Source organism: Lichenostomus cassidix, unplaced genomic scaffold (genome assembly GCF_008360975.1).
Source record: "Lichenostomus cassidix isolate B80296 unplaced genomic scaffold, HeHo_3.0 HiC_scaffold_37, whole genome shotgun sequence".
Classification (NCBI taxonomy): Eukaryota; Metazoa; Chordata; class Aves; order Passeriformes; family Meliphagidae; genus Lichenostomus; species Lichenostomus cassidix.
Window position 1 is genome coordinate 1,037,652 of NW_028147279.1, and position 18,131 is coordinate 1,055,782.

The 18,131-nt window shown below is 42.8% G+C and overlaps 1 protein-coding gene across 1 annotated transcript in view; it reads right to left on the minus strand.

The window, feature by feature from the left end:
• Nucleotides 1-18,131, minus strand: part of LOC146423550 (multiple epidermal growth factor-like domains protein 8) — a 67,040-nt gene continuing 48,909 nt past the window's right edge. The window contains exons 16-19 of the mRNA XM_085044638.1: nucleotides 13,000-13,025; nucleotides 12,089-12,286; nucleotides 2,279-2,370; nucleotides 1-118 (exon numbers count right to left, since the gene is read on the minus strand). Coding sequence (XP_084900764.1) covers nucleotides 1-118; nucleotides 2,279-2,370; nucleotides 12,089-12,286; nucleotides 13,000-13,025 — 434 coding nt within the window. The remainder of the gene's footprint in view (nucleotides 119-2,278; nucleotides 2,371-12,088; nucleotides 12,287-12,999; nucleotides 13,026-18,131) is intronic.

Sequence of the window (18,131 nt, forward strand, 5' to 3'; positions counted from 1 at the left end):
TTACCTGCCCAGGGTGGGGTTGTGTCTCCAGGAGCACCAGCCGCAGCCGTGCTGAGCCAGGCAGGTCTGGCAGGAGGAGAAATCCGAGCAGGTGAGGCACTGAGGGGCTGAGTGGACACTGAAAAACACCAAAAACAGGGAAAATCACCCCAAAAATGAACTCAGCGACCCCAAAAACCCCCGGAAACCCCAAAAATCCACCCCAGGAACCCCAAAAACCCCAAAAATCAACCCCAAAACTCCTGGCAGGAGGAGAAATCCGAGCAGCTCAGGCACTGAGGGGCTGAATGGACACTGAAAAACACCAAAAACAGGGAAAATCACCCCAAAAATGAACTCAGCGACCCCAAAAACCCCAAAAATGGGATTCATTGATCCTAAAAACCCCAAAAATGGGATTTATTGATCCTAAAAACCAAAAAAAAAGTGATTTAGAGACCCCAAAAAACCCAAAAATCACCCCAAAAATGGGATTTACTGACCCCAAAAAAACCCAGAAACCCCAAAAATGGGATTTACAGACCCCAAAACCCCCAAAAATCACCCCAAAAACCCCAAAAATCACCCCAAAAATCAACCCAAAAACCCCAAAAATCCACCCCAGAAACCCCAAAAATGGGATTTACAGACCCCAAAAACCCAAAAATCACCCCAAAAACCCCAAAAATCACCCCAAAAATTGGATTTCCTGATGCCAAAAACCCCAAAAATCACCCCAAAAAATGGGATTTCCTGACCACAAAAACCCCAAAAATGGGATTTACTGACCCTAAAAACCCCAAAAATCACCCCAAAATTTGAATTCCTGGACCCCAAAAACCCCAAAAATCACCCCAAAAATGGGATTTACTTACCACAAAAACCCCAAAAATCAGCGACCCCAAAAACCCCCAGAAACCCCAAAAAATCCACCCCAGGAACCCCAAAAACCTCAAAAATCAACCCCAAAATCCTCTAAAATCGCCCAAAAATCACCTTAAAATCCCCAATAAAAGCCCATAACTCCCCCAAATTTCACCCAAAACCCCCCAAATTTTCCCCAATTTTCCCAAAATCCCCCAAATTTCTCTCACCTGTCGGTCCAGCCTCGGCACTCCCCGTAGGGATAGCTGGCCAGGGAACCCCAAACCCCAAAAATTCCCCAAAAATAACCCAAAAATCCCCAATAAAAGGTCATAACTCCCCTAAAAACACCCCAAAATGGCGCAATTTTTCCCAAACTTCCCCAAAATTTTTCCAAAATTCCCCAAAAATCCCATTTTTATCTCTTTTCAACCTCAAAATCCACCCAAAATCCCCTAAAATCCCCCAAAAATCACCTTAAAATCCCCAATAAAAGCCCAGAACTCCCCCAAATTTCACCCAAAATCCCCCAAATTTTTCCAAATTTCCCCAAATTTCCCCAAAAAATCCACTCAGTACCTCCCAAAGCCCCTTTTAACCCTCCAAATCCCCCCAAAAATCACCAAAAATCACCTTAAAATCACCTTAAAATCACCTTAAAATCCCCAAATTTCACCCAAAACCCCCCAAATTTTCCCCAAATTTCCCAAATTTTTTCCCAAACCCTCTCACCTGTCGGTCCAGCCTCGGCACTCCCCATAGGGATACCTGGCCAGAGAACCCCAAACCCCAAAATCCCCAAAAATAATCCCCAAAATCCCCAAAAAATCCCCAATAAAAGCCCAGAACTCCCCCAAAAACACCCCAAATTTTCCAAAATTCTCCCAAAATTTTTCCAAAATTCCCCAAAAATCTCTTTTTTATCCCTTTTCAACCTCAAAATCCATTTAAAATCCCCTTAAATCGTCCAAAAATCACCTTAAAATCACCTTAAAATCCCAAAAAATCACCTTAAAATCCCCAAATTTCACCCAAATTCCCCCAAATTTTCCCCAAATTTCCCCAAATTTCCCCCAAATTTCTCTCACCTGTCGGTCCAGCCTCGGCACTCCCCGTAGGGATACCTGGCCAGGGAACCCCAAATCCCCCAAAAATCACCCAAAAATCCCCAGTAAAAGCCCTGAACTCACCCAAATTTCACCCAAAATTCCCCAAATTTTTCCAAAATTCCCAAAATTTTTCCAAAATTCCCCAAAAATCCCATTTTTATCCCTTTTCAACCTCAAAATCCATTTAAAATCCTCTAAAATCGCCCAAAAATCACCTTAAAATCACCTTAAAATCACCTATAAAAGGCTATAACTCCCCCAAATTTCACCCAAAACACCCCAAATTTTCTCCAAATTTTTCCCAAAGCCCCCCAAATCTCTCTCACCTGTCAGTCCAGCCTCGGCACTCCCCGTAGGGATACCTGGCCAGGTAAGAGGCAAACAGGAAGCAGCTCTGGCTGGAAGGACACCAAGCGCACTGCGAGGGAGGGGAGAGGCACTGCGAGCAGCTGGGCCGCCTGAAACACCCAAAAATCAACCCAAAAATACACCTGAGAGCCCTCCTGGATTGGCCAAAATCCCCTGAATTCAGCCCAAAAAAATCCCCAATTTTTTGGGGCACTGGGAGCCCAAAAAACCCAAAAATGTAGTCAAAAATCTCAAAAAGAGGACAAAAAAAGCACTCAGAAGGTCCCAAAAATGCCCAAAAGAATCCCAAAAAACCTAAAACTGGAGCTCTCAGACTCCTTCCTGAATTGCCCAAAATCCCCAGAATTCACCCCAAAAAAATCCCGAAATTTTTGGGGCACTGGGAGCCCAAAAAACCCCAAAAATGCAACCAGAAAGTCCCCAAAATGCCTAAAACAGTCCTGAAAGAGTCCCAAAAAAACTCCAAAAAACACCCTCAGACTCCTCCCCGAATTGCCCAAAATCCCCAGAATTCACCCCAAAAAAATCCCCGAATTTTTGGAGTCTGGGAAGACCAAAAAACCCTGAAAAAAGCCCCAAAAAATGCACCCAGAAAGCCCCAAAAATCCCCAAAAGAGGCTCGAAAGAGTCCCAAAAAAATCCCAAAAATTGAGCACTGAGACCTCTCCCCGAATTGCCCAAAATCCCCAGAATTCAGCCCAAAAAAATCCCGAATTTTTGGGGCACTGGGAGCTCAAAAAACCCCAAAAAATGTACTCAGAAAATGCAAAAAAAGGCAAAAAACGCATCTAGAAAACCCCAAAAAATGCACCCAAAAATCCCCAAAAATGGATCCCCGAATTGCCCAAAACCCCCAGAATTCACCCCAAAAAAATCCCCAAATTTTTGGGGCACTGGGAGCTCAAAAAACCCAAAAATGTAGTCAAAAAATGCAAAAAACGCACCCGGAAAGTCCCAAAAATGCCCAAAAGAGTCCCAAAAATCCCCCAAACTGGAGCTCTCAGACTCCTCCCCGAATTGCCCAAAATCCACAGAATTCACCCCAAAAAAATCCCGAAATTTTTGGGGCACTGGGAGCCTAAAAATCCCAAAAATGTACTCAGAAACCAAAAAAAAAATCACCCAAAATCACTCAAAATTCACCCAAAATCACTCAAAAATCCACCAAAATCACTCAAAATTCACCCCAAATCCCCCAAATTTTCACCCAAAATTACTCCAAATCCCCCAAAATCACCTCCAGGATCCCCAAACCTCCCAAAATCCCCCAAAATTCCCCATAATTACCCCAAAATCACCCAAAAATCACTCAAAAATCACCCAAAATCCCCCAAAAATCACTCATAAATCACCAAAAAATCCCCCAAATTCCCCCAAATTTTCCCAAAATCCCCGAATTTCTCCCCAAAACTCACAGGCTGCAGGGAGGAGGACATTTTTGGGGATCTCTCACTGCCCCAAACACCCCAAAATCCCCCAAAATCCTCCAAAAATCCACCAAAAATCATCACAAAATCCTCCAAAACCACTCCAAAATCACTCATAAATCATTCCAAAATCGCCCAAAATCCCCCAAATTTTCACCCCAAATCTTCCCAATTTCCCCAAAATCACCTCCAGGATCCCCAAACCTCCCAATTTCCCCCAAAATCCCCTAAAAATCACCAGAATTAACCCAAAAATCCCCCAAAATCACTAATAAATCACCCAAAATTCACCCAAAATGATCCGAATTTTCACCCAAAATTCCCAAATTTTCCCAAAATCCCCAAATTTCACCCCAAAATCCCAAAACACTCACAGGCTGGAGGCAGGAGGACATTTTTGGGGATCCCTCACAGCCCCAAACACCCCAAAATCCCCCAAATTTGACCCAAAATCACTCAAAAATCGCCCATAAATCACTCAAAATTCACCAAAAATTGCCCAAATTTTCCCAAATTTTTCCCAAATTTCACCCCAAAATCCCAAAACACTCACAGGATGCAGGCAGGAGGACATTTTTAGGGATCTTCACCCCAAAATTCCCAAAAATCCCCCTAAAATCACTCATAAATCACTCAAAATTCACCCAAAATGATCCAAATTTTCACCCAAATTTTCCCAAATTTTCCCAAAATCCCCGAATTTCTCCCCAAAACTCACAGGCTGCAGGCAGGAGGACATTTTTGGGGATCCCTCACAGCCCCAAACACCCCAAAATCCCCCAAAAATCACTCAAAATTCACCCATAAATCACTCAAAAAACACCCAAAATGGTCCGAATTTTCCCAAATTTTCCCAAAATCCCCCAAATTTTCACCCAAAATTACTCCAAATCCCCCAAAATCACCTCCAGGATCCCCAAACCTCCCAAAATCCCCCAAAATTCCCAATAATTACCCCAAAAATGCCCTAAAATCACTCCAAAATCACTCATAAATCACTCAAAATTCACCCAAAACGATCCGAATTTTCACCCAAATTTTCCCAAATTTTCCCAAAATCCCCGAATTTCTCCCCAAAACTCACAGGCTGCACGGAGGAGGACATTTTTGGGGATCTCTCACTGCCCCAAACACCCCAAAATCCCCAAAAATTGACCCAAAACCACTCAAAAATCACCCATAAATCACTCAAAATTCACCAAAAATTGCCCAAATTTTTCCCAAAAATCGCCCAAATTTTCCCAAATTTTCCCAAAATCCCAAAACTCACAAACTGCAGGCAGGAGGACATTTTTGGGGATCTCTCACTGCCCCAAACACCCCAAAATCCCCCAAATTTGACCCAAAATCACCCATAAATCACTCAAAATTCACCAAAAATCGCCCAAATTTTCCCAAATTTTCCCAAAATCCCTGAATTTCTCCCCAAAACTCACAGGCTGCATGGAGGAGGACATTTTTGGGGATCTTCACCCCAAAATTCCCAAAAATCCCCCTAAAATCCCCCATAAATCACTCAAAATTCACCCAAAACGATCCGAATTTTCACCCAAATTTTCCCAAATTTTCCCAAAATCCCCAAATTTCTCCCCAAAACTCACAGGCTGCACGGAGGAGGACATTTCTGGGGATCTCTCACAGCTCCCTCCTGCCTCCCCCTGCGGCTGCAAACGAAATCTCCTCGTTTGGAGTCAGGAGGTCCCAAAGTTTGCCATTCACAGAAAGGGTCCTGGGGGGGAAAAAACCCAAAATTCTGAGCCCAAAAATCCCAAAAATGTGAGCAAAAAAAATCCCAAATCTGAGCCAAAAACCCCAAAAATCTGAGCCAAAAAACCCAAAATTCTGAGCCCAAAAATCCCAAAAATGTGAGCAGAAAAATCCCAAATCTGAGCAAAAAATCTGAGCAAAAAAACCCCAAAATCTGAGCAAAAAAACCCCAAAACCCAAAATTCTGAGCCCAAAAATCCCAAAAATGCGAGCAAAAAATCCCCAAATCTGAGCCAAAAATCTGAGAAAAAAACCCCAAAATTCTGAGCAAAAAAATCCCAAAATCTGAGCCCCAAAACCCCCCAAAAAACCCCAAAATCTGAGGCCCAAAACCCCAAAAATCTGAGACAAAAAAATCCCAAAATCTGAGCCCAAAATCTGAGAAAAAAACCCCAAAATCTGAGCCAAAAATCCAAAATTCTGAGCCCAAAATCCCAAAATTCTGAGCCAAAAATCCCCCAAAACCCCAAAATCTGAGCCCAAAAAACCCAAAATATGAGCCAAAAAATCCCAAAATCTGAGCCAAAAATCTGAGCAAAACCCCCCAAATTTCTGAGCAAAAAAACCCCAAAATCTGAGCAAAAAAACCCCAAAATCTGAGCCAAAAATCCCCAAAACCCAAAATTCTGAGCCCAAAAATCCCAAAAATGTGAGCAAAAAAAATCCCAAAATCTGAGCCAAAAATCTGAGCAAAAAAACCCCCAAAACCCAAAATTCTGAGCCCAAAAAATCCCAAAAATGTGAGCCAAAAAACCCCAAAACCCCAAAATTCTGGGCCCAAAAATTCCAAAAATGTGAGCAAAAAAACCCCAAAATCTGAGCCAAAAATCTGAGCCAAAAAAACCCAAAATCTGAGCCAAAAATCCAAAATTCTGAGCCCAAAAAATCCCAAAATTCTGAGCCAAAAATCCCCCAAAACCCCAAATTCTGAGCCCAAAAAACCCAAAATATGAGCCAAAAAATCCCAAAATCTGAGCCAAAAACCCCCAAAATATGAGCCAAAAAATCCAAAATTCTGAGCCAAAAATTCCAAAATTATGAGCCCAAAATCCCAAAATCTGAGCCCCAAAACCTCACAAAAAACCCCAAAATCTGAACCCAAAAACCCCAAAAATCTGAGCAAAAAAACCCCAAAATCTGAGCCCAAAATCCCAAAATCTGAGCCCCAAAATCCCCCAAACCCCCAAATTCTGAGCCCAAAAAACCCCAAAATCTCAGCAAAAAACCCCAAAATTCTGAGCCCAAAAAACCCCAAAATTCTGAGCCAAAACCCCCCAAAAATCACCCCAAAAATCCCCAAAATTTCCCAAAAATCCCATTTTTCCCCCCAAAAATCCCATTTTAATCCCATTTTCCACCCCACAAATCCCATTTTTCTCCCCAAAATCCCATTTCTCCCACCCAATTCCCCCCAAATCCCACTTAAATTCCTCCAAATCCCCAAAAATCCCATTTTTCCCCCCAAAAATCCCATTTTATCCCATTTTCAATTTTCCCCCAAAATCCCATTTTCCCCCAAAATCCCATTTTCCCCAAATCCTCCCCAAAAATCCCATTTTTCCCCCAAAAATCCCATTTTTTCCCCAAAAATCCCATTTTTCCCCCCAAACTCCCATTTTTCCCCCAAATCCTCCCAAATCCTCCAAAAAATCCCAATTTTTCCCCAAAAATCCCAATTTTTCACCCCAAATCCTCCCAAAAATCCCATTTTAATCCCCTTTTTGACCCCAAAATTACCATTTTCCCCCCAAAATTCCCATTTTTCCCCCCAAAATTCCCATTTCCCCCAAAACTCCCCAAAATCCCTTTTCCCCCAAAATTCCCCAAACTCATTTTCCCCAAAACTCCCCAAAATTCCCATTTAATCCCATTTTCCATTTTTATCCCATTTTCCCCCAAAACTCCTCAAAATTTCCATTTTCCCATTTTTCCCCCAAAACTCCCCAAATTCCCATTTTAATCCCATTTTCCCCCAAAATTCCCATTTTTCCCCAAATTCCAATAATCCCATTTTTATCCCATTTAAAAAAATCCCATTTAATCCTTTTTGACCCAAATTCCGTTTTCCCCCAAACTCCCCAAAATTCCCATTTTAATCATTTTCCCCAAATTCCCCAAAATCCCATTTTCCCCAAAACTCCCATTTTTATCCCCCCCAAAATCCCATTTTTCATCCCAAAACTCCCAAATTCCATTTTCCCCCAAAACTCCATTTTCCCCCAAAATTCCCATTTTCCCCCAAAACTCCCCAAAATTCCCATTTTAATCCCATTTTCCATTTTATCATTTTCCCCCAAAACTCCCCAAAATTCCCATTTTTATCCCATTTTCCCCAAAACTCCCAAAATTCCCATTTAATCCCCTTTTCCCCCAAAATCCCCTTTTTCCCCCAAAATTCCCATTTTTTCCCCAAAATTCCCCTTTTTCCCCCCAAATTCCCGTTTCCCGTGACTCACGGCAGCACAGCTGTGACAATCGCGATGCTCCTCGCACAGAACACAACTCTGGGGGTTCAGCAGCAGCCTGGGACCCCCAAAATCCCCCAAATCCACCCCAAAATTGGGGGGGTTAACCCCTGAGGCGCCGCAGGGCTGCCCGGGGCCGGGAGGTGACTCTCGGGGGTGACACGAGGAGCTTTGGGGACACCAGGAGCATCCCAAATCCGACAGGCAGGAGAGGCAGGAGGGGCGAGAGAAACAGCCCTGGGGGGAACCTCGGAACGGCTCCAGGAAGAAAAAGGAGATTTCCTGTGGAAAAAACAAAAAAATTTGGGATTTTGGGAGAAATCCAGAGGAAAAATCCTGAAAAAAATGTGATTTTCTACTAAAAAATGGCCCAAAACTGCTGAAAATAGACCCAAAAATAGCCTAAAAGCACCTAAAATAAACCCAAAATGGTCCAGAAAAAGGAGATTTTCTGCAAGAAAAGATTTGGGATTTTGAGAGAAATCCAGAGGAAAAAACCCCAAAAAAACCCCAAAATTCAGCTCCGAAATGGCTTCAAATGACCCAAAATAGACCTAAAACCACCTAAAATAGACCCAAAACCACCTAAAATAAACCCAAAACCACCTGAAATAACCCAAAATGGTCCAGAAAAAGGAGATTTTTTGTGAGAAAAGATTTGGGATTTTGGGGATTTTGGGATTTTGGGGAAATGAAGAGGAAAAAAAACCCCAAAATGCCCCCAAATGCCCCAAATCTGCCAGGCAGGAGAGGCAGGAGGGAGAGAGAAACAGCCCTGGGGGGAACCTCGGAACGGCTCCAGGAAGAAAAAGGAGATTTCCTGTGGAAAAAACAAAAAAAATGGGAAAAAATTGGGATTTTGGGAGAAAAAAATGGAAAAAACCCCAAAAAAATGTGATTTTCCGCTAAAAAATAGCCCAAAACTGCTTCAAACAGACCTAAAAACACCTAAAATTGACCCAAAAAAAAAGAGATTTCTTGCAGGAAAAATGGTGGGAGAATCGAGATTTTGGGAATTTGGGATTTTGGGAATTTGGGAGAAATCCAGAGGGAAAAACCCCAAAAATCAGCTCCGAAATGGCTTAAAATGACCTAAAATAGACACAAAATGGACCCAAAACCACCTAAAATAACCCAAAATGGTCCAGAAAAAGGAGATTTTCTGCCAGAAAAGATTTGGGATTTTGGGGATTTTGGGATTTTGGGGAAATGAAGAGGAAAAAAACCCCAAAGGAGCTTTGGGGACACCAGGAACACCCCAAATCTGCCAGGCAGGAGAGGCAGGAGGGGCAGAGAAACAGCCCTGGGGGGAACCTCGGAACGGCTCCAGGAAGAAAAAGGAGATTTCCTGAAAAAAAAATTAGATTTAGAAATTTTTAGGGGGAAAAAAATGAAAAAAAACCCAAAAAAATGACATTTTCCGCTAAAAAATAGCCCAAAACGGCTGAAAATAGACCCAAAATTGACCCAAAATAGACCCAAAAGCACCTGAAATAACCCAAAATGGTCCTGAAAAAGGAGATTTCCTGGGAAAAAAACCCAAAAAATTGGGAAAAAAGTTCAGATTTGGGGATTTAACCCCAAAAATCAGCTCCGAAATGGCTTCAAATAACCCAAAATAGACCCAAAATGGACCCAAAATGGACCCAAAACCACCTGAAATAGACCCAAAATGGTGCTGAAAAGGAAATTTCCTGTGGAAAAACCAAAAAAAATTGGGATTTTGGGAGAGAAAAATGGAAAAAACCCCAAAAAAACCCAAAAATCAGTTCCAAAATGGCTTAAAATGACCCAAAATAGACCTAAAATGGACCCAAAACCACCTGAAATAGACCCAAAACCACCCGAAATAACCCAAAAGGTTCCTGAAAAATGAGATTTCCTGAAAAAAATGGGAAAAATTGGGATTTTACAAGAGAAAAGTGGAAAAAAACCTGAAAAAAAAGTCATTTTCTGCTAAAAAAATAGCCCAAAACTGCTGAAAATAGACTCAAAATAGACACAAAATTGACCCAAAACCACCTGAAATAACCCAAAATGGTCCTGAAAAAGGAGATTTTTTGTGAGAAAAGATTTGGGATTTTGGGGAATTTGGGATTTTGGGGAAATGAAGAGGAAAAAAAACCCAAAATGCTCCAAAATCACCCAAAAATTACCGAAAATTCCACTTTAAAAGCATGTAAGTCCCGAAAAAAAAATCTCCAAAAATTCCCAAAAAAGTCTCCAAAAAATTCCCAAAAATTCCCAAAAATTCCCAAAAATTCCCAAAAATTCCCAAATCACTCACACTTCCTCCAGGCACTCCAGACCCACCCAGGGACCCCAAAATCCCCCAAAAATCACCAAAAATCTGCAAAAATTCCCCAAAAATCTGCAAAAATGCCCAAAAATCCCCTTAAAAACCCCATAATTCCCAAAAAAATTCCACAAAAATTCCCAAAAAATTCCCAAAAATTCCCAAATATTCCCAAAAATTCCCCAATCACTCACACTCCCCCCGGGCACTCCAGACCCACCCAGGGACCCTTTTAACCCTCCCAAAATTACCCAAAAATCACCAAAAATCACTAAAAATCACGAAAAATCACCAATAAATTCCCAAAAAAATTCCCAAAAATTCCCAAAAATTCCCAATTTTTCCCAAAAATTCCCAAATCACTCACACTCTCTCCAGGCACTCCAGACCCACCCAAGGACACTTTTAACCCTCCCAAAATTACCCAAAAATGCCAAAAAATAACCAAAAAATCCACTTAAAATTAAAAAAAAAATCCCAAAAAATCCCCAAAAATTCCCAAATTTTCCCCAAAATTCCCCATCACTCACACTCCCTCCGGGCACTCTGGTCCTGTCCCAGGTGAGGCTGAGCTTCACTGCTGAGCCCCCAGGGACCCCAAAATACCCCAAAATCACCCAAAAATCCACTAAAAAATCACCAAAAATCCACTAAAAAATCCTGAAAAATTACCAAAAAAAAATCTCAAAAAATTCCCCAAAAAATCCCAAAAATTCCCAAAAAATCCCCAAAATTCCCCAATCACTCACACTTCCTCCAGACACTCCAGACCCACCCAGGGACACTTTTAACCCTCCCAAAATTACCCAAAAAATTACCCAAAAAACCACCAAAAATTCCCCTTTAATGGCCCATAAATGCCCCAAAAATTCCCAAAAAATTCCCAAAAATTCCCCCAAAAATTCCCAAAAAATCCCAAAAATTCCCAAACCACTCACACTCCCTCCAGGCACTCCAGACCCACCCAGGCACCCTCCTAACCCTCCCAAAATGACCAAAAAATCACCAAAAAATCACGAGAAAATTCCAAAAAATCACCAAAAAAGACACTTAAAAATCCAAAAAAAATCCCAAAAAATTCCCAAAAATTCCCAAAATTCCCCAATCACTCACGCTCCCTCCAGGCACTCCAGACCCACCCAGGCACCCTCCTAACCCTCCCAAAATGACCAAAAATCCCGAAAATCCCCCAAAAATCACCAAAAAATCCACCTAAAAATAAAAAAAATTTCCAAAAAAATTCCCAAAAATTCCCAATTTTTCCCAAAAATTCCCCAATCACTCATGCTGCCCCCAGGCACTCCAGACCCACCCAGGCACCCTCCTAACCCTCCCAAAATTACCAAAAAATCCCGAAAAATCACTAAAAATCATGAAAAATCACCAATAAATTCCCCCCAAAAATTCCCAAAAATTCCCAAAAAATTCCCAAAAATTCCCAAATCACTCACACTCTCTCCAGGCACTCCAGTCCTGTCCCAGGTGAGGCTGAGCTTCACTGCTGAGCCCCCCCAGGGACCCCAAAATACCCCAAAATCACCAAAAAATCACCAAAAATTCCACTTAAAAATCCAAAAAAATTCCCAAAAAATTCCCAAAAAATTCCCAAAAATTCCCAAAAAATTCCCCAAAATTCCCAATCACTCACACTCCCTCCAGGCACTCCAGACCCACCCAGGGACACTTTTAAACCTCCCAAAATTACCCAAAAATGCCAAAAAATAACCAAAAAATCCACTTAAAATTAAAAAAAAATTCCCAAAAAATTCCCAAAAATTCCCAGAAAATTCCCAAAATTCCCCAATCACTCACACTCCCTCCAGGCACTCCGGTCCTGTCCCAGGTGAGGGTGAGCTCGCTGCTGAGCCCCCCCGAGGCGTTCAGGTGAGCTTCCACCTGCAGCAGGTACCGGTTGCCTCGAGCCGCCGCCGAGAAGAGTCGCTCAGCCCGAGGCCGCCGCAGAGGTTTGGTTTCCCTTTCCTGCTGCGCCCCCCAGCGGCCAACCTCCTCCTGGCAATTCGGGGAGGGGGCGTCAGGGGAGGGGGAGATCCCCAAAAAAATCCCCGTCCCCAAATTCCCGGTTTTTACCCCAAAAATCCCCATTTTCTGGGACCCCAAGTGCAAAAAATCCGATTTTTTCTCTTGTTTCTTATGGGAAAACTCGGATTTTGGGGATTGCCGAATTTGGGGAGGGGGCGTCAGGGGTGGGGGAGATTCCCAAAAAAATCCCCGTCCCGAAATTCCCGTTTTTTACCCCAAAAAAATTGGATTTTGTAGAGCAGAAATGCAAAAAATGCGATTTTTTTCATCGTTTTTCATGGGAAAAACCCGAATTTTGGGAATTTGGGAATTTGGGGAGGGGTCTCACACTCAGGGACCTCCCCCCAAAAAATCCCCAAATTTTAGAAATCCTAAAACTCCAAAATTTCACTTTTTTAGCTCAAAAAACCCAAAATTTGGGGGATTTGGGAATCCTGCTGCGCCCCCTAGCGGCCAACCAGAGAAATGCAACTTTTAGCGACTCCGAATGCAAAAAATTCCTTTTTTTAGCTCAAAAAACCATCGAATTTTGGGGATTTGGGAATGTGGGGAGGGGGCTCACACTCAAGGACCTCCCCCCAAAAAACCCCAAATTTTGGAAATGCCAAACCCCAAAATTCCGCTTTTTTAGCTGGAAAATCCCTGGAATTTGGGGGATTTGGGGTTTGGTTTCCCTTTCCTGCTGCGCCCCCCAGCGGCCAACCTCCTCCTGGCAATGCGGGGAGGGGGCGTCAGGGGAGGGGGAGATCCCCAAAAAAATCCCCGTCCCCAAATTCCTGGTTTTTACCCCAAAAAAATTGGATTTTGTAGAGCGGAAATACAAAAATTCTGCTTTTTTAGCTCAAAAATCCCCAAAAATTCAGGGATTCTGGAATTTGGGGAGGGGGATCACACCCTCAAAACAGCCCAGAGACCCTCCCCAAAAAATCTCCGAATTTTGGAAATCCCAAACCCCAAAATTCCCGTTTTTTACCCCAAAAATCCCCATTTTCTGGGACCCCAAATGCAAAAAATCCGATTTTTTTCGTCGTTTTTCATGGGAAAAACCCGAATTTTGGGGATTCCCGAATTTGGGGAGGGGTCTCACACTCAGGGACCTCCCCCCAAAAAATCCCCAAATTTTAGAAATCCTAAAACCCCAAAATTTCACTTTTTTAGCCCAAAAAACCCAAAATTTGGGGGATTTGGGAATCCTGCTGCGCCCTCTAGCGGCCAGCCAGAGAAATGCAATTTTTCGAGACTCCGAATGCAAAAAATCCGATTTTTTCTCTCGTTTTTCATGGGAAAAACCCGAATTTTGGGGATTGCCGAATTTGGGGAGGGGGCGGCAGCGGTGGGGGAGATCCCAAAAAAAATCCCCGTCCCGAAATTCCCGTTTTTTACCCCAAAAATCCCCATTTTCTGGGACCCCAAATGCAAAAAATCCAATTTTTTCCGTTGTTTCTTATGGGAAAACTCGGATTTTGGGGATTGCCGAATTTGGGGAGGGGGCGTCAGGGGAGGTGGAGATCCCCAAAAAAATCCCCGTCCCGAAATTCCCGTTTTTTACCCCAAAAAAATTGGATTTTGTAGAGCAGAAATGCAAAAAATGCGATTTTTTTCGTCGTTTTTCATGGGAAAAACCCGAATTTTGGGGATTCCGGATTTTGGATAGGGGGCTCACACTCGGGGACCTCCCCCCAAAAAATCCCCAAATTTTAGAAATCCTAAAACCCCAAAATTTCACTTTTTTAGCCCAAAAAACCCCAAATTTGGGGGATTTGGGAATCCTGCTGCGCCCCCTAGCGGTCAATCAGAGAAATGCAACTTTTAGCGACTCCGAATGCAAAAAATTCCTTTTTTTAGCTCAAAAAACCATCGAATTTTGGGGATTTGGGAATGTGGGGAGGGGGCTCACACTCAAGGACCTCCCCCCAAAAAACCCCAAATTTTGGAAATGCCAAACCCCAAAATTCCGCTTTTTTAGCTGGAAAATCCCTGGAATTTGGGGGATTTGGGGTTTGGTTTCCCTTTCCTGCTGCGCCCCCCAGCGGCCAACCTCCTCCTGGCAATGCGGGGAGGGGGCGTCAGGGGAGGGGGAGATCCCCAAAAAAATCCCCGACCCGAAATTCCCGGTTTTTACCCCAAAAAAATTGGATTTTGTAGAGCGGAAATACAAAAATTCTGCTTTTTTAGCTCAAAAATCCCCAAAAATTCAGGGATTCTGGAATTTGGGGAGGGGGATCACACCCTCAAAACAGCCCAGAGACCCTCCCCAAAAAATCCCCAAATTTGCAAACCCCAAACCCCAAAATTTCACTTTTTTAGCCCAAAAAAACCTCAAAATTTGCGGGATTTGGGAATCCTGCTGCGCCCTCTAGCGGCCAATCAGAGAAATGCAATTTTTCGAGACTCCGAATGCAAAGAATTCGATTTTTTCTCTTGTTTTTAATGGGAAAAACCCGAATTTTGGGGATTGCCGAATTTGGGGAGGGGGCGTCAGGGGTGGGAGAGATCCCCAAAAAAATCCCCGTCCCGAAATTCCCGTTTTTTACCCCAAAAAAATTGGATTTGGTAGAGCGGAAATGCAAAAAATCCGATTTTTTTCGTCGTTTTTCATGGGAAAAACCCGAATTTTGGGGATTCCCGAATTTGGGGAGGGGGCTCACACTCGGGGACCTCCCCCCAAAAAATCCCCAAATTTTAGAAATCCCAAACCCCAAAAAATTCCACTTTTTTAGCCAAAAAAATGCAAATTTAGGAGAGCCAAACCACAAAATTTCTGCTTTTTTCCCAAAAAACCCCAAAATTTGGGAATTTGGGGATCTGGGGAGGAGTCTCACACTCGGGGACCTCACCCCAAAAAATCCCCAAATTTTGGAAATCCCAAACCCCAAAATTTCACTTTTTTAGCTCAAAAAATCAAAAAATTTGGGGGATTTGGGATTTTTTTGCCCCAAATTTCACCCCAAAATCCCCAAATTTCTTCCCCAAACTCCCCAAAAAATAACCAAAAATGACCCAAAATGACCCAAATCCCCTAAAAAAATCCCAAAATTCCCAAAAATCCCCAAAATTCACCCCAAATTCGCCTTTTCCCACCATCAGCTCCGTTTTGCTTCAATAAAAGATCCCAAAAATACCCCAAAAATCCCAAAAATTCCCAAAATGTACCAAATCCAAGGAATTTTGGGCTCCTGGCTAATTTTGCCACCACAGCCAGCTCTTGAATTCCCAAAAAAATGCCCCAAAAAATCCCAAAAATCCCCTTAAAATCCCATTAAAAACACCAAAAAAATCCCAAAAATTCCCAAAAATTCCCCAAATTTACCAAATCCGAGGAATTTGGGCTCCTGGCCAGTTTGGCCACCACAGCCAGCTGCTGGATTCCCCAAAAAATCCCCAAAAATCATCCCAAAACCTCCCAAAATTGCCCAAAACCTCCCAAATTTGCCCCAAAAAACCCCCAAAAATTCCCAAAAAATTCCCAAAATTCCCAAATTTACCAAATCTGAGGAATTTGGGCTCCTGGCTAATTTTGCCACCACAGCCAGACACTGAATTCCCCAAAAAAATCCCCAAAATATCCCAAAAATCTCCTCCAAACCACCCAAAAACCCACAAAAATCCCCAAAAAATTCCCAAAAAATTCCCCAAAATTCCCAAATTTTCCCAAAATTTACCAAATCCGAGGAATTTGGACTCCTGGCCAGCTTGGCCACCACAGCCAGGCACTGAATTCCAAAAAAATCCCAAAAAATTCCCAAAAAAACCCCCAAAAAATCCCCTTAAAATCCCTCCAAAGCCCCCAAAAATTCCCAAAAAATTCCCAAATTTTACCCCAAATTTACCAAATCCGAGGAATTTGGGCTCCTGGCTAGTTTGGCCACCACGGCCAGCTGCTGGATTCCCCAAAAAATCCCCAAAATCCCCAAAAATCCCCTTAAAATCCCCCTAAAACCACCAAAAATTCCCCAAAAAATCCCAAAATTTCCCCAAAAATTCCCAAAAAATCCCCAAAAATCCCCAAAATTTACCAAATCCGAGGAATTTGGGCTCCTGGCCAGCTTGGCCACCACGGCCAGCCGCTGGATCCTCGCCCACAGGTTGGGCCCAGTGGGATTTTGGGGATTTTTGGGGGAATTTGGGGAATTTTGGGGTCCCAGGAGAGGATGGAGAAATCCCCGAAATTCCAGAGAAACTTCGGCGTCGCCTGGAGGAGTCAGAGTGATGGTGGAGCTGCGGATGATCGACACCTGGAATGGGAAAATTGGGAATTTTGGGATTATTTGGGAGAAATTTGGGAATTTTTGGGAGTTTTGGGGGAATTTCAGGAGGTTTGGGGGGGAAAAATTGCGATTTTGGGGGGAAAAATTGGGATTTTTGGGCTGAAAATTGGGATTTTGGGAGGATTTTGGGAGGTTTGGGGGAAAAATTGGGGAGTTTGGGAGGATTTTGGGAATTTTTGGGGAATTTCAGAAAGTTTGGAGGGGATTTGGTGGGAAAAGCTGGAATTTTGGGGAGAAAAATTGGGATTTTGGGGGGAAAATTGGGATTTTGGGGCTCAGAGTGATGGTGGAGCTGCGGATGATCGACACCTGGAGAGGAAATTTGGGAGAAATTCAGGAATTTTGGGAGAAATTTGGGAATTTTTAGGAATTTTTTGGGGAATTTCAGGAGGTTTGGGGGGAAAAAATTGGATTTTAGGGGGAAAAAATGGGATTTTGGGGAGATTTTGGGGAGATTTTGGGGGGATTTTGATGGAAAAATTGGGATTTTGGGGGAAAATTTGGGATTTTGGGAGGAAAAATTGGGATTTTGGGGCTCAGAGTGATGGTGGAGCTGCGGATGATCGACACCTGGAGAGGAAATTGGGGAATTTTTGGGATTATTTGGGAATTTTTGGGAGTTTTGGGGGAATTTTTGGGAATTTTGGGAGGTTTTTGGGGGATTTTGGGGGAAATTTGGGAGGAAAAATTGGGATTTTGAGAGGACTTGGGGAGGTTTGGAGGGAAATTTGGGATTTGGGAAGGGAAAAATTGGGAATTTTGGGGAATTTGGGGGGATTTGGGGGAATTTTGATGGAAAAATTGGAATTTTGGGGGTGAAAATTGGGATTTTGGGAGGTTTGGGGGGAAAATTTGGGGATTTTTGGAGGAAATTTGGGGATTTTTGGAGGAAATTTGGGAGTTTCTTGAAAAAAATTGGGAATTTTGGGAGGAAAAATTGGGATTTTGGGGCTCAGAGTGATGGTGGAGCTGCAGATGATCGACACCTGGAGAGGAAATTGGGGAATTTTTGGGATTATTTGGGAATTTTTGGGAGTTTTGGGGGAATTTTTGGGAATTTTGGGAGGTTTTTGGGGGATTTTGGGGGAAATTTGGGAGGAAAAATTGGGATTTTGAGAGGACTTGGGGAGGTTTGGAGGGAAATTTGGGATTTGGGAAGGGAAAAATTGGGAATTTTGGGGAATTTGGGGGGATTTGGGGGAATTTTGATGGAAAAATTGGAATTTTGGGGGTGAAAATTGGGATTTTGGGAGGTTTGGGGGGAAAATTTGGGGATTTTTGGAGGAAATTTGGGGATTTTTGGAGGAAATTTGGGAGTTTCTTGAAAAAAATTGGGAATTTTGGGAGGAAAAATTGGGATTTTGGGGCTCAGAGTGATGGTGGAGCTGCGGATGATCGACAGCTGGAGAGGAAATTGGGAATTTTGGGATTATTTGGGAATTTTTGGGAATTTTGGGAGAATTTTTGGGAATTTCGGGAGGTTTTCGGGGGATTTTGGGGGAAAAATTGGGATTTTGGGGGGAAATTGGGGATTTGGGGGGAAATTT